This window comes from Somniosus microcephalus, chromosome 2, assembly GCF_052327205.1.
Source record: "Somniosus microcephalus isolate GS21.2 chromosome 2, FLI_Smic_1.0, whole genome shotgun sequence".
Classification (NCBI taxonomy): Eukaryota; Metazoa; Chordata; class Chondrichthyes; order Squaliformes; family Somniosidae; genus Somniosus; species Somniosus microcephalus.
The window spans coordinates 170,950,545-170,962,983 of NC_140988.1; the positions used below are offsets into that span (position 1 = coordinate 170,950,545).

The following is a 12,439-nucleotide window of genomic DNA, read 5'->3' on the forward strand; positions in this document are numbered from 1 at the left end:
AGAGCAGGTTGCGTGTCTGGACTGCAGTATGTGGGAGTTTGTGGACAGCGAGACTGTCCCAAACAAACACATCTGCAGTAGATGTCTTCGTCTCGAATCTCCCCGGCTCAGTGTCATTGAGCTGGAGTGCGAGTTGGAGACACTCCGACATATAAAGGAGGAGTAGTAGTATCTGGACAGTTTGTTCCAGACCTCAGTCACACCTCGTAGTGGTGTGCAGGATCAAAATGGGGTTGGTGTGACCGATAGTGTGCAGAGTAAGGGGAACCCAGATAAGAAAGAGAACGAGGATCCACAGAAACTGATCCTATCCAACAGGTACAATGTACTTGCTACCTGTGAGGATAAGGATAAAGACTGTCGGAAGGGCAGCCAGAACGCAGACCATGGCACTTTGGAGCAGGAGGCTGTCCTAAGGGGGGGGAAGAGGAGGAGGAGAGGAAGGGTAATGTGGTAGTTATAGGGGATTCTATAATTAGGGGGACAGATCGCATCCTTTGTAAGCAAGATCGAGAGTCCCACGAGGTATGTTGCCTACCTGGTGCCAGGGTGAGGGACATCTCGAACTGGTTTGAAATGATACTGGAGGGGGGAGGGGGAGGATCCAGTCACTGTGGTCCATGTTGGGACCAACAACATGGGGAAGAGTAGGCAACAGGTCCTGTTTGGGGAGTACCAGGAACTAGGAGCTAAATTAAAGAACAGGACCTCAAGGATTATAATCTCTGGATTATTATCTGAGCCACGTGCAAATTGGCGTAAGGATAAGCGGATTAGGGAAGCAAACACGTGGCTAAAGGAGTGGTGTGGGAAATAGGGTTTCCATTTCATGGGGCACTGGCACCAGTATTGGGACAGGAAGGAACTGGTTGGGGAGTCTAGAACGAGGGGGCATAGTCTAAAAATTAGAGCCAGACCTTACAGGAGTGAAATTAGGAAACAATTCTACACACAAAGGGTGGTAGAAGTTTGGAACTCTCTTCCGCAAATGGTAATTGATACTAGATCAATTGTTAATTTTAAATCAGAGATTGGTAGCTTTTTGTTAACCAAAGGTATTACGAGATATGGGCCAAAGGCAGGTATATGGAGTTAGGTCACAGATCAGCCATGATCTCACTGAATGGCGGAACAGGCTCGAGGGGCTAAATGGCCTACTCCTGTTCCTATGTTCTTCAAAATATACTTGATGTTTACATAGCAGGCTATTTGACTTAACCTGTGAGCACAGAACTGGAGGGCACAGACTTAAATGAACAAGCCGTAAATGATTCCTTTCCTTCGCTCCGCTATCCCCGTAAGAGTACGGTGTATATGGAACGGATGCCTAGCTGAAGTTAATTCCTTCAAAAAGCAGTATAAATGTCAGGTTGGGACCAGGATTGGGGGTTTACTGGTATAAGGTTACGTTTAGACTTGTATTAAGTTCTCCATGGAACATAATAGTTCTGGTTCTGCTGGGATGTGGCAGAAGGACAGAGAGGGGGAATGTTGTCTATTGAGGATCGTGTGCCAGAGTTGAATATCAAAATGCAAGACTAGATAAATATATTTGATCTCTGTCTCATTATTCTTGGGGATTAGAATTATTCATGTCGAACTTTCCTTCAGGAGATTTAATAGGTCATGATGGGGTAGAGAATTGTACATGGTTGTGGAAATAGGCTTGCAGGGCGTGGGCCTTTCTTTGAAATGTATCAAAAGTAAAAGATTATCTTTTTCAAGATTATCATAATCCCAATTATCCACGAATAAAAATCTACCAAAATACTTACAAATGGCAATTCTCATCATTGTCACAAAAACAAGCTGCAAATCTGTTACTATTGTTACAAAATTCTTGCTTTAGTGGTGTGCTCAATTGAAACAGCTGCTTGATTTTACAAGTGTTGAACTTACAGGTGGCCAGGCAATGTGGCTTTCAGGATGTCCAGTACAACACTTTGGGAGGTTCCGAAGGTTGTGGGGGAGGGAAAGGTAGAGGGGAAGAGTTGCTTGTTTTGTTCAAAGTTTCCCAACAGTTAGGAAACCTGTATTCCTTAAAATTTCCACAGGAGTATTTATCTTAAACGAGTTGATCTCCTGTCATTCCCATTATTTAAGACAGGAGAGATGGAGAAACCAGAAAACTACAAACCTGCCAGTTTAACGTCAGTTGTGGGGAAGTTACTGGAATCTACCATCAGGGACAGATTGACTGAGCACTTGAACAAGTACAAGCTGATCAAAGAGAGTCAGCATGGATTTGTGAAGGGTAGGTCTTGTCTGACGAATCTAGTTGAATTTTATGAGGAAGTCACTAAAAAGATGGACAGGGAATGTCTATGGATGTTGTCGATATGGACTTCCAGAGGCATTTGATATATACATATATATAAATGACTTGGACGAAGGAATAGTGTGTTGTATATCCATGTTTGGAGATGATAATAAACTAGGAGGCACAGTAAGTTGCGTGGATAGGAAAAAGAGGTTACAAAGGGACATATATTGATCAAGTGAGTGGGCAAAATTGTGGCAGGTAGAATTCAATATGGGGAAGTGTGAGGTCATCTGCTTTGGATCCAAAAAAGAAAAATAGGAATATTTTCTTAATGGCGAGAGACTAGAAACCGTGGAAGAGCAAAGGGATTTGGGTGTCCAGGTACAGAAGCTAGTAGACAGGTACAAAAAACAATCAAAAAAGCTAAGGAATATTGGCCTTTATCTCAAGGGACAGGAATACAAAGGGGAGGAAGTGATGCTTCAGTTGTATAAAGACTTGGTCAGACCCTATCTGGAGTACCGCAGGAAAGATATATTGGCCTTGGAGTGCAGATTCACCAGAATGATATCGGGACTTTAAGTGTTAAATTATGACAGATTGCATAAACTTGGGTTGTATTCCCTCGAGTTTAGAAGGTTGAGGGGTGATCTAATCGAGGTGTTTAAAATTATAAAAGGATTGATAGAGTAGCTACAGAGAAGCTATTTCCTCTGGTGGGGGATTCCAGAACAAGGGAACACAATCTTAAATTAGAGCTGGCTGGCCATTCAGGAGTGAAATCAGGAAGCACTTTTTCACACAAATGGTAGTGGAAATGTGCAATTCTCTCCCCCAAAAGGCTGTGGATGCTGGGTCAATTGAATTTGTTTGGGGACTGAGATCGACAGATATTTATTAGGCAAGGTATTAAGGGATATGGATCAATGGCAGGTAAATGGAGTTGAGGCACAGGTCAGCCATGATCTCATTGAATGGTGGAACAGGCTTGAGGGGCTGAATGGCCTACTCCTGTTCCTATGACTTAAGATGAGCAGAGTTACAATTCCTCAAATGAAGTCATTTTTGATTATTGGCCTTGCTGTTTATATCATTACAGTGAATTAATGTTCCAATCCTGTGGCTCAGTGGGTAGCACTCTTGCTTCCAAGTCAGAAGGTTGTGGGTTCAATTTCCACTCTAGAGACTCGAGCACAAAAATCTAGGTTGACACTCCAGTGCAGTACTCAGGGAGTGTTGCACTGTCGGAGGTATCGTCTTTCAGATGAGACGTTAAACCCCATCTGCCCTCTCAGGTGGACACAAAACATCCAATGGCACTATTTCAAAGAGGAGCAGGGGTGTATCTCTGGTGTTCTGGTCACTATTTATCCCTCAATCAACATCACTAAAAACACAGATTATCTGGTCACATTACCACATCGCTGTTTATTGGAGCTTGCTGCCATGTTTTCTACATTACAACAGTGACTACAATTCAAAAGTATTTAATTGGTTGTAAAGCGCTTGTGACCTCCTGAGGTTGTGAAAAGTTATATAGGTCTTTCTTTCTTCCTATGTGATGCTGTCCCACAACATTTTTTTTAAAGTGAAAAATGTAGTATATCTAGTACCTTAACAACCCCAAAGACAGGAGTGTCTCACCAACCAGAAAGCTTTGGAGGAGCTGAAGCTCTGGGAAATCTGGTCAAAGTATCATATGGAGGAGTGCTATTGATGTGAAAAAAAAAACCAAAATCAATTAAGCAAAAAATATTTACTGCATCAGTTATTCAACTATTTATTAAACTTTGGTCTGAAACCGTGCCATTTAAAATTTAAAAAATGTATCAGCTGCTTGAAAATGATTATCCTGCGCTTTATTCAAATAGAAGCCACAATCTTAAAAATGATTGAATTTGCAATGAGATAAATTATCAAGAGAAATGAAAAGTACTTTAGTTCTTAAAAATAAGGGTTGTAGTTATTAAAATATTTACTTGCCTTTGAACAGCATTTAAAATATTACTAAGCTGAGGTAAACTTTGAAGATAACTTTAGTATGCATGCTCAGATGCAGTAAGAAAATGATTACAGCTTGGTGGCGTTTACATGCAATGAACTGCACACTTCGCACTACTTACCCATTCAAATCATACACAAAACATCTTTGCAATCACCCATTCTCTGAAATGAACCATCACCACTTTACACATAGCAAGACATATCTAATAATTAGTTCATGTAAAGCCTCTAAATCTACAGGACAATTCATTCAATTTTGACTGTGATTTCCCCCTTGGTGTTGTGTACGCAGACATTGGTTTAGACAGGCTGCTCCATTTTGCAATTTCAGATAACTGCAGAAATAATTTAGCCCAAACCATATTCTGAACTCCTGCATTGTTTGAATTGGACCAAAATCAAATACCAATATTTGCTTCAGTTGCATTTTTATTTTTACATTCGGTTCTGCACATCCCTTTAAAAAAAATATTTGGGCAAAAAGAATCATGATTCAAGCATACATGACCTGCCACTTTCCCTAACAAATCTAAAGCTTTGTAGCTGTGAAAATTGCCCTGAACCACAGTAACAATGGTAATTACTTTTACAATTTTTTAATGCATAAGCTAGGTCCATGGTAGTTAGTAGCAAAATGGCGTGCAGCGTTGTGAAGTGTCTGTGCAAATTTCAGAATTTATCAGCCTGCGTAAAATTTTAGAGCCGTTTCACTCATGTTGAAATGTGCAGCAGGCAAAATAGCAACAATTCTTACCTCTGCCTCCACACCAAGAGCACAGGTAAGAATAAAACCACTTAGACTTGAGTGCTGTCCCCTTAAAATTCACAGACCTGAAGTTCCAGCTCTCCAGAGCCTGATATACCCAAACATTCATTCCTGCTATCCAGCATGCAACACTGAATATTTGATGCATTAAAACTATGAATTACTCAGCCGTACAGTAATTCTCATTCTTCAAATAAAAATCTGCTCCACAAACCATGTGTATTGGTCTGAAGCCAATACAGCTCACGAGTTTTAGGATGCGTCCTTAAAACATCTCCAAGAGACGACCATGCATTTGGATTACACATTGTTTGCAGAGAAGAACAAATTACTATATCGATATCTATTTTTAAATTTATACCACTCCTCCCACAGATATACTAAAATTAGCCAGACTTCCACATAAAATGCAAGCACACAACCCAATCCAAAGCAATGACCATGTCAACATGCATCTTTTAGATGATTTTCATGACAGGACTAGACAGACTAGATGCAGGAAGAATGTTCCCGATGGTCGGGGAGTCCAGAACCAGGGGTCACAGTCTAAGGATAAGGGGTAAGCCATTTAGGACAGAAATGAGGAGGAATTTCTTCACCCAGAGAGTGGTGAACCTGTGGGATTCTCTACCACAGAAGGCAGTAGAGGCCAATTCATTCATTAAATATATTCAAGAAGGAGTTGGATATATTTCTCAAGGCTAAAGGGATCAAGGGGTATGGGGAGAAAGCAGGGACCGGATACTGAATTTGGATGATCAGCCATGATCGCATTGAATGGCGGAGCAGGCTCAAGGGGCCAAATGGCCTACTCCTGCTCCTATCTTCCATAATTTAGAAACATAGATCAAAAATATTGAAGAAATTCATAATCATTTCATAGTGAAAGTAGTAGTAATATATTAGCTTGTAAAATACTTTTTGTAATAAGTGTGTTTTTGGGCATTGGGCAAATATTCCTGCACAGCCTAAAATTGTTATATTAATGCCATGCCTTAGTAAAATCAAACATTTCCATTTGCTGTGGAGCATAGTAAATTGAGCGATCGGTTTATTATATCTATAAATGAACACACACCGTACTCATGCTGGTTAGTCTTATAGAAGCATGCAAAAGTTAGAGACTTTTCAGTTGTTAGCTTGAGCAGGGAAACACTTGCAGTAATTAAAGATAAAATTCAATACCTTGAAAAAAACAAAAAGTAACATGTATAGATTCACTCTAAGGCCATTTACCTTATCAACACTGGACTTTGAATATCATGTGAATGCTCATTATGATAACCATTACTACCATTTTCCAAACTGCAACAAAAAGATTATACAATATGCATAGGAAAAAAAATCGAAGCTTGGGATTTCAATGCCGATTTTTTTTTTTTTTTTTAAACTGCATGAAGTAAAATGGAAAATGAAATATGTCTGCATTGCTATAACTATTTCACAATAATCTCAAAACAAAAGAAAACTAAACTTCTTCCATTTCTAGATCTGAAATGTTATCCTATACTAAAAGGTATCTAAATATAAACTAAATACACTGCATCAAATCATATAGAGGCTATTTTATAATAAAAAGCAGTTAACATTTATATGCAGCTTAATCTATTTTGCAGTCAAAAATAAGTTAAGCATTTATGCAAATGATTAAAGTGCATTTCAAAATATATTGTTCAATTCCTTTTCCCCTGAAGATTGTGCTCATTAAGTGTTATACATTTAAGTGGAATTCAAATTATTCTGTTTAAATACACAGCTGAATTTCCCCCAAGTTTTCCGTAAAACACTAAGTATAACTCAGTTTACAACCGATTACCTTGTCAAGCTTACAAACTTAACCCCCAAGGTGCATCAGTATGAAACAAATTCTTACGTTTTCATGGGAATATTCTCAACACTACAGAAATATAAGAAATGGGAACATTGTTAATAGGCACAGAAATATTAAAGCAGTGCTTATATTTTTGCTGAGGACAATATCAATGTGCAAATTTTATGTGGAGCTAAACCATTTACATCAAATCTACTCAGTTTCCTAACATTTAATGTGAAGTTTATTACAGAAAAAAACACGTAGTGGCCTTATGGTAGAATAGAAATAAAAAATGGAAACACAAATAAGATGTGACAACACTTTTCTAAGTGCAATGTGCATTAGACCCCTGACTAAAAGCAATGATTGCCAAAAAAGCAGAACTGAAACTAAGTGGAAAGGGTATCAATGGTTATCACAAAGTAAAATGCCAAGTCCCTGAGACAGAGGAACTGCAGAGAAAAGGAAGATATAGGATTTAGATACTAACAATTAGTAAATCAATCAACGGTTCAAATTAGCTCTCTACATTATTTACAAAGAGCCAACATATGAAACCCTTGGAGAAACACAAGACTATAAAGAATCAAGGAGGAGAAGAATACTACGAGCAAGACCACTATTTCTGTCCAACACAAGAAAAAAAATCTTGTCAGTCCAAAACAAGAAAATACGAATCAAGAGAGAAATTATATTGCCAGCTATCCTTAGACAAGTATGTTTGGCTTATATTATCCAATTTATGGAACTAGCACAAGAACAACCAAGATCATCAGAATAGCTGCTCAAGTTTAGTCTGTTGTGAAATTGTAATTTGGAGAAAGGATTTAGTTTCTTGTACAAGGGACAGGTGCGCTTTGCGGATTTCTCCCCCAGCCCTGCCATTCATTAATTAATTTCGCTCCAGAGCAAAAATCAGGAATTATCTGCAAAATCGATTATTTAGAAATGTTACAAGTGTAGAAAAGACCAGTATTTTCAGAACAATTCCCAATTATAAATAGGAGTTAACAATTCCTTGTGTTTTAAAAACATACAAAACCAGTAGGAACATTAGGAAATTAGGAGAAACATTTTTTTTTAAATCTACTCACTCGTCATATACATCCTCTGTATCCATCCGCCGATAGAATTTGGCTAGTTTCACAGCAATTATAATACTTGGAATTAAAAATACTGTACAGCATCCAAGGCTAAACCAAAAACCATTCTAAAGAAAGCAAAGGAGAAAGAAAATACAGAAACCAGTTATTTCTAGATAGTCAAAAGCATGACAAAAAATTACTCAAAAGTAGCATGCGTCATGCAATTGGTGGAATTTTTTTTTTACCAGGGAATCCACTATAAAACCGCACAGTATCATATCAACTGTATCCACCGCATTAGCAACCGGCTTACAGGCTGCAACCTCATTGCTCATCTAAAAAATTGAAGAAAACATATATTTTAGTTCTTGATGAAAAAGAATACCATTTTGCCGAACCAAAAAAAACATCAATAACTGTTTAATGTTAATGAATTTGACCTTTTTTGTATTAATGGCCTTGCTCATTACAGGAAGTTGCAAAGAAAGCCTAGATACCTCCTCTGTGATTAGTATAGGTTGGGAGGAGAAGGGAGAGAAACCGGAAACAGTCACACACCATCTGGACTTGAACACATTCCTTCATCGTCGTTGGGTCAAAATCCTGGAACTCCCTACCTAACAGCACTGTGGGAGTACCTTCACCACATGGGCTTCAGCGGTTCAAGAAGGCAGCTCACCACCACCTTCTCAAGGGCTACTAGGGATAGACAATAAATGCCCGTCTTGCCAGCAACACCCATAGCCCAAGAATAAATTTTAAAAATCAGAGTGTGCTACCTCAGGCCTGCTTGTGCACCTAGGGGGTGCATAGGATGACAGGTGGAGGCAGAGATAGAGGCACAGAACAACAACTTGTACTAATATAGAACCTTTATAACATTAAATAAATCCCAAGGCACCTTACAAAGTAATAAAAGAAATGGAATATTAAACTAGAAGAGTGATCTTAGGAGTGGTGATTGAAGGTTTGGGTGAAAAGATGTGCGAGAGAGAGGTGGAGGGGTTGAAGGAAGGAGTTCTGGGCAGCAGGACCTAGGTAACTGGAAATTCCGCTACCGATGGAGGACAGCGTCAGAACATCAAAGGGTATGGGAGGGAAAGTAAGTCTGTGGGAGGCAGGGCAGAGCAAGGCTGTGGAGGGATAGCATGGCAGATGCAATATAACGTGGATAAATGCAAGGTTACCCACTTTGGTGTCAAAAACAGGAAGGCAGATTATTATCTGAACGGCAATAGATTGGGAGAAGGGGAAGTGCAACGAGACCTGGGTGTCCTTGTGCACCAGTCACTGAAAGTAAGCATGCAGGTGTAGCAGGTGGTTAAGAAGGCAAATGGTATGTTGGCCTTCGTAGCGAGAGGGTTGGAGTACAGGAACAGGATGTTTTGCTGCAGTTGTACAGGGCCTTGGTGAGACCACATCTTGAATATTGTGTGCAGTTTTGGTCAACTTATCTGAGGAAGGATGTTTTTGCCATGGAGGGAGTGCAGCGAAGATTCACCAGGCTGATACCTGGGATGGCAGGAATGACGTATGAGGAGAGATTGGGTCGATTGGGCTTATACTCGCTGGAGTTTAGAAGAATGAGAGGGGATCTCATTGAAACTTATAAAATTCTAACAGGACTGAACAGACTAGATGCAGGAAGGATGTTCCCAATGGTCAGGGAGTCCAGAACCAGGGGCCACAGTCTAAGGATAAGGGGTAAGCCATTTAGGACAGAAATGAGGAGGAATTTCTTCACCCAGAGAGTGGTGAACCTGTGGAATTCTCTACCACAGAAGGCAGTAGAGGCCAATTCATTAAATATATTCAAGAAGGTGTTGGATATATTTCTTAAGGCTAAAGGGATCAAGGGATCTGGGGAGAAGGCAGGGACAGGGTACTGAATTTGGATGATCAGCCATGAATGGCGGAGCAGGCTCGAGGGGCCGAATGGCCTACTCCTGCTCTATGTTTCTATGAAGATGATGAACTCGTGCCCGTTTCCCCAAGTGTAAAATTGGCACAACGAGGGCCAATTTTGGAGACCCAGGCGTCCTTGGGGCGTGGGATGTTGAAGACGTCCGACTGGACATTATTTCAGGCCCTTTTTCAAATGTCTCCAGCGTCCGCCTAAAACAGGCATATGCAAATGAGGGGTCTAACGCCTGTTTTAGGTCTCATGGCATAGATTGGATTCCAATGAGCGAAGCAGATGCCGGGCCTGCTTCCTTCAGGATCCCTGAGCAGACGCCGGGACGGCTCCCTTCAGGATCCCTCGGGAGAAGCCGGGCCTGCTTCCTTCAGGATCCCTGAGCAGAAGCCGGGCCTGCTTCCTTCAGGATCCCTGAGCAGACGCCGGGCCTGCTCCCTTCAGGATCCCTCAGGAGAAGCCGGGCCTGCTTCCTTCAGGATCCCTGAGCAGAAGCCAGGCCTGCTCCCTTCAGGATCCCTCAGAAGCCAGGCCTGCTCCCTTCAGGATCCCTCAGAAGCCGGGCCTGCTCCCTTCAGGATCCCTCAGAAGCCAGGCCTGCTCCCTTCAGGAGCCCTCAGCAGATGCCGGGCCTGCTCCCTTCAGGATCCCTCAGAAGCCAGGCCTGCTCCCTTCAGGATCCCTCAGAAGCCAGGCCTGCTCCCTTCAGGAGCCCTCAGCAGATGCCGGGCCTGCTCCCTTCAGGATCCCTCAGAAGCCAGGCCTGCTCCCTTCAGGATCCCTCAGAAGCCAGGCCTGCTCCCTTCAGGATCCCTCAGAAGCCGGGCCTGCTCCCTTCAGGAGCCCTCAACAGAAGCCGGGCCTGCTCCCTTCAGGATCTCTCAGCAGAGGCCGGGCCTGCTCCCTTCAGGATCTCTCAGGAGAGGCCGGGCCTGCTCCCTTCAGGATCTCTCAGCAGATGCCGGGCCTGCTCCGTTCAGGATCTCTCAGCAGAAGCCAGGCCTGCTCCATTCAGGATCCCTCAGAAGCCAGGCCTGCTCCCTTCAGGATCCCTCAGAAGCCGGGCCTGCTCCCTTCAGGATCCCTCAGAAGCCAGGCCTGCTCCCTTCAGGATCCCTCAGAAGCCGGGCCTGCTCCCTTCAGGATCCCTCAGAAGCCGGGCCTGCTCCCTTCAGCATCTCTCAGGAGAGGCCGGGCCTGCTCCCTTCAGGATCCCTCAGAAGCCGGGCCTGCTCCCTTCAGGATCCCTCAGATGCCAGGCCTGCTCCCTTCAGGATCCCTCAACAGAAGCCGGGCCTGCTCCCTTCAGGATTCCTCAGAAGCCGGGTCTGCTCCCTTCAGGATCCCTCAGATGCCGGGCCTGCTCCCTTCAGGATCCCTCAGATGCCGGGCCTGCTCCCTTCAGGATCCCTCAGATGCCGGGTCTGCTCCCTTCAGGATCCCTCAGATGCCGGGCCTGCTCCCTTCAGGATCCCTCAGCAGAAGCCGGGCCTGCTCCCTTCAGGATTCCTCAGAAGCCGGGCCTGCTCCCTTCAGGATCCCTCAGATGCCGGGCCTGCTCCCTTCAGGATCCCTCAGCAGAAGCCGGGCCTGCTCCCTTCAGGATTCCTCAGATGCCGGGCCTGCTCCCTTCAGGATCCCTCAGCAGAAGCCGGGCCTGCTCCCTTCAGGATCCCTCAGATGCCGGGCCTGCTCCCTTCAGGATCTCTCAGCAGATGCCGGGCCTGCTCCCTTCAGGATCTCTCAGCAGATGCCGGGCCTGCTCCCTTCAGGATCTCTCAGCAGATGCCGGGCCTGCTCCCTTCAGGGTCTCTCAGCAGATGCCGGGCCTGCTCCCTTCAGGAGCCCTCAGAAGCCGGGCCTGCTCCCTTCAGGATCTCTCAGTAGATGCCGGGCCTGCTCTCTTCAGGATCTCTCAGCAGTACTCACTGCAGCCCCCAACAAAAGACGGGTTTTTAAAATTAAACTTGGAAAAATGTTCCTGAGGTGCCAGTAGGAACAGCAGTGCTTCCCCGAATCTACAGTTCTGCTGAACAAACAGCAACACCACCCACCCCCACCCTTTTGCTATTCTACCCCCCACCCTTCATGGCAACCGGCCCGACATTCACATGCATCAAATAGCTGAGCTTCCTGTCGAGGCACAACAGATGTCTGTAGTTCGTCCAGATGAGGTTAATGAAGCCCGAGACCCAATTTGCAGTTGATTTCTGGCTGACCTCTGGCCTCCCGGTTGGGGTGCACACTACTCCCATTTCAGGCCCAAAAACAGGCCTAAAAGAATTTCCACCTCAGAGATTTCAAATTTAATGCATGGAGCTACAGGAAACCAGTATAGATCTGCGAGGGTTGGGGTGATGGGCGTGCGGAGCTTAGTACAAGATAGGTTGTAGGCAGCCGGAAGGAAGGTCGGTCAGCAAAGTACCAAGTCACCTACTCACTCTCTCGAATAGCAATGACATGAAGAAAGCATAAGGAGAATGTGATAGATTTTTTTTAAACTTGCAACTATTTGTGGGTACTGGGATCTCAGAAGACTTGCTTTAAATATTCCCCAGAACGGTTTCATCGAAACATATGGAAGTATAAGCTA

At 43.5% G+C, this 12,439-nt stretch overlaps 1 protein-coding gene across 18 annotated transcripts in view; it reads right to left on the reverse strand.

Moving 5' to 3' along the window:
* Positions 1–12,439, reverse strand: part of LOC147123101 (prominin-1-A-like) — a 240,309-nt gene that overhangs the window by 13,164 nt on the left and 214,706 nt on the right. For 8 of the 18 annotated variants that reach the window (XM_085966404.1, XM_085966387.1, XM_085966420.1 and 5 more), the window contains 2 exons: positions 8,177–8,266; positions 7,941–8,056 (listed from right to left, as the gene is read on the reverse strand). In XM_085966404.1, the coding sequence (XP_085822530.1) occupies positions 7,941–8,056; positions 8,177–8,266 (206 nt within the window). The other 10 variants (XM_085966380.1, XM_085966508.1, XM_085966480.1 and 7 more) reach the window with 7 other exon arrangements.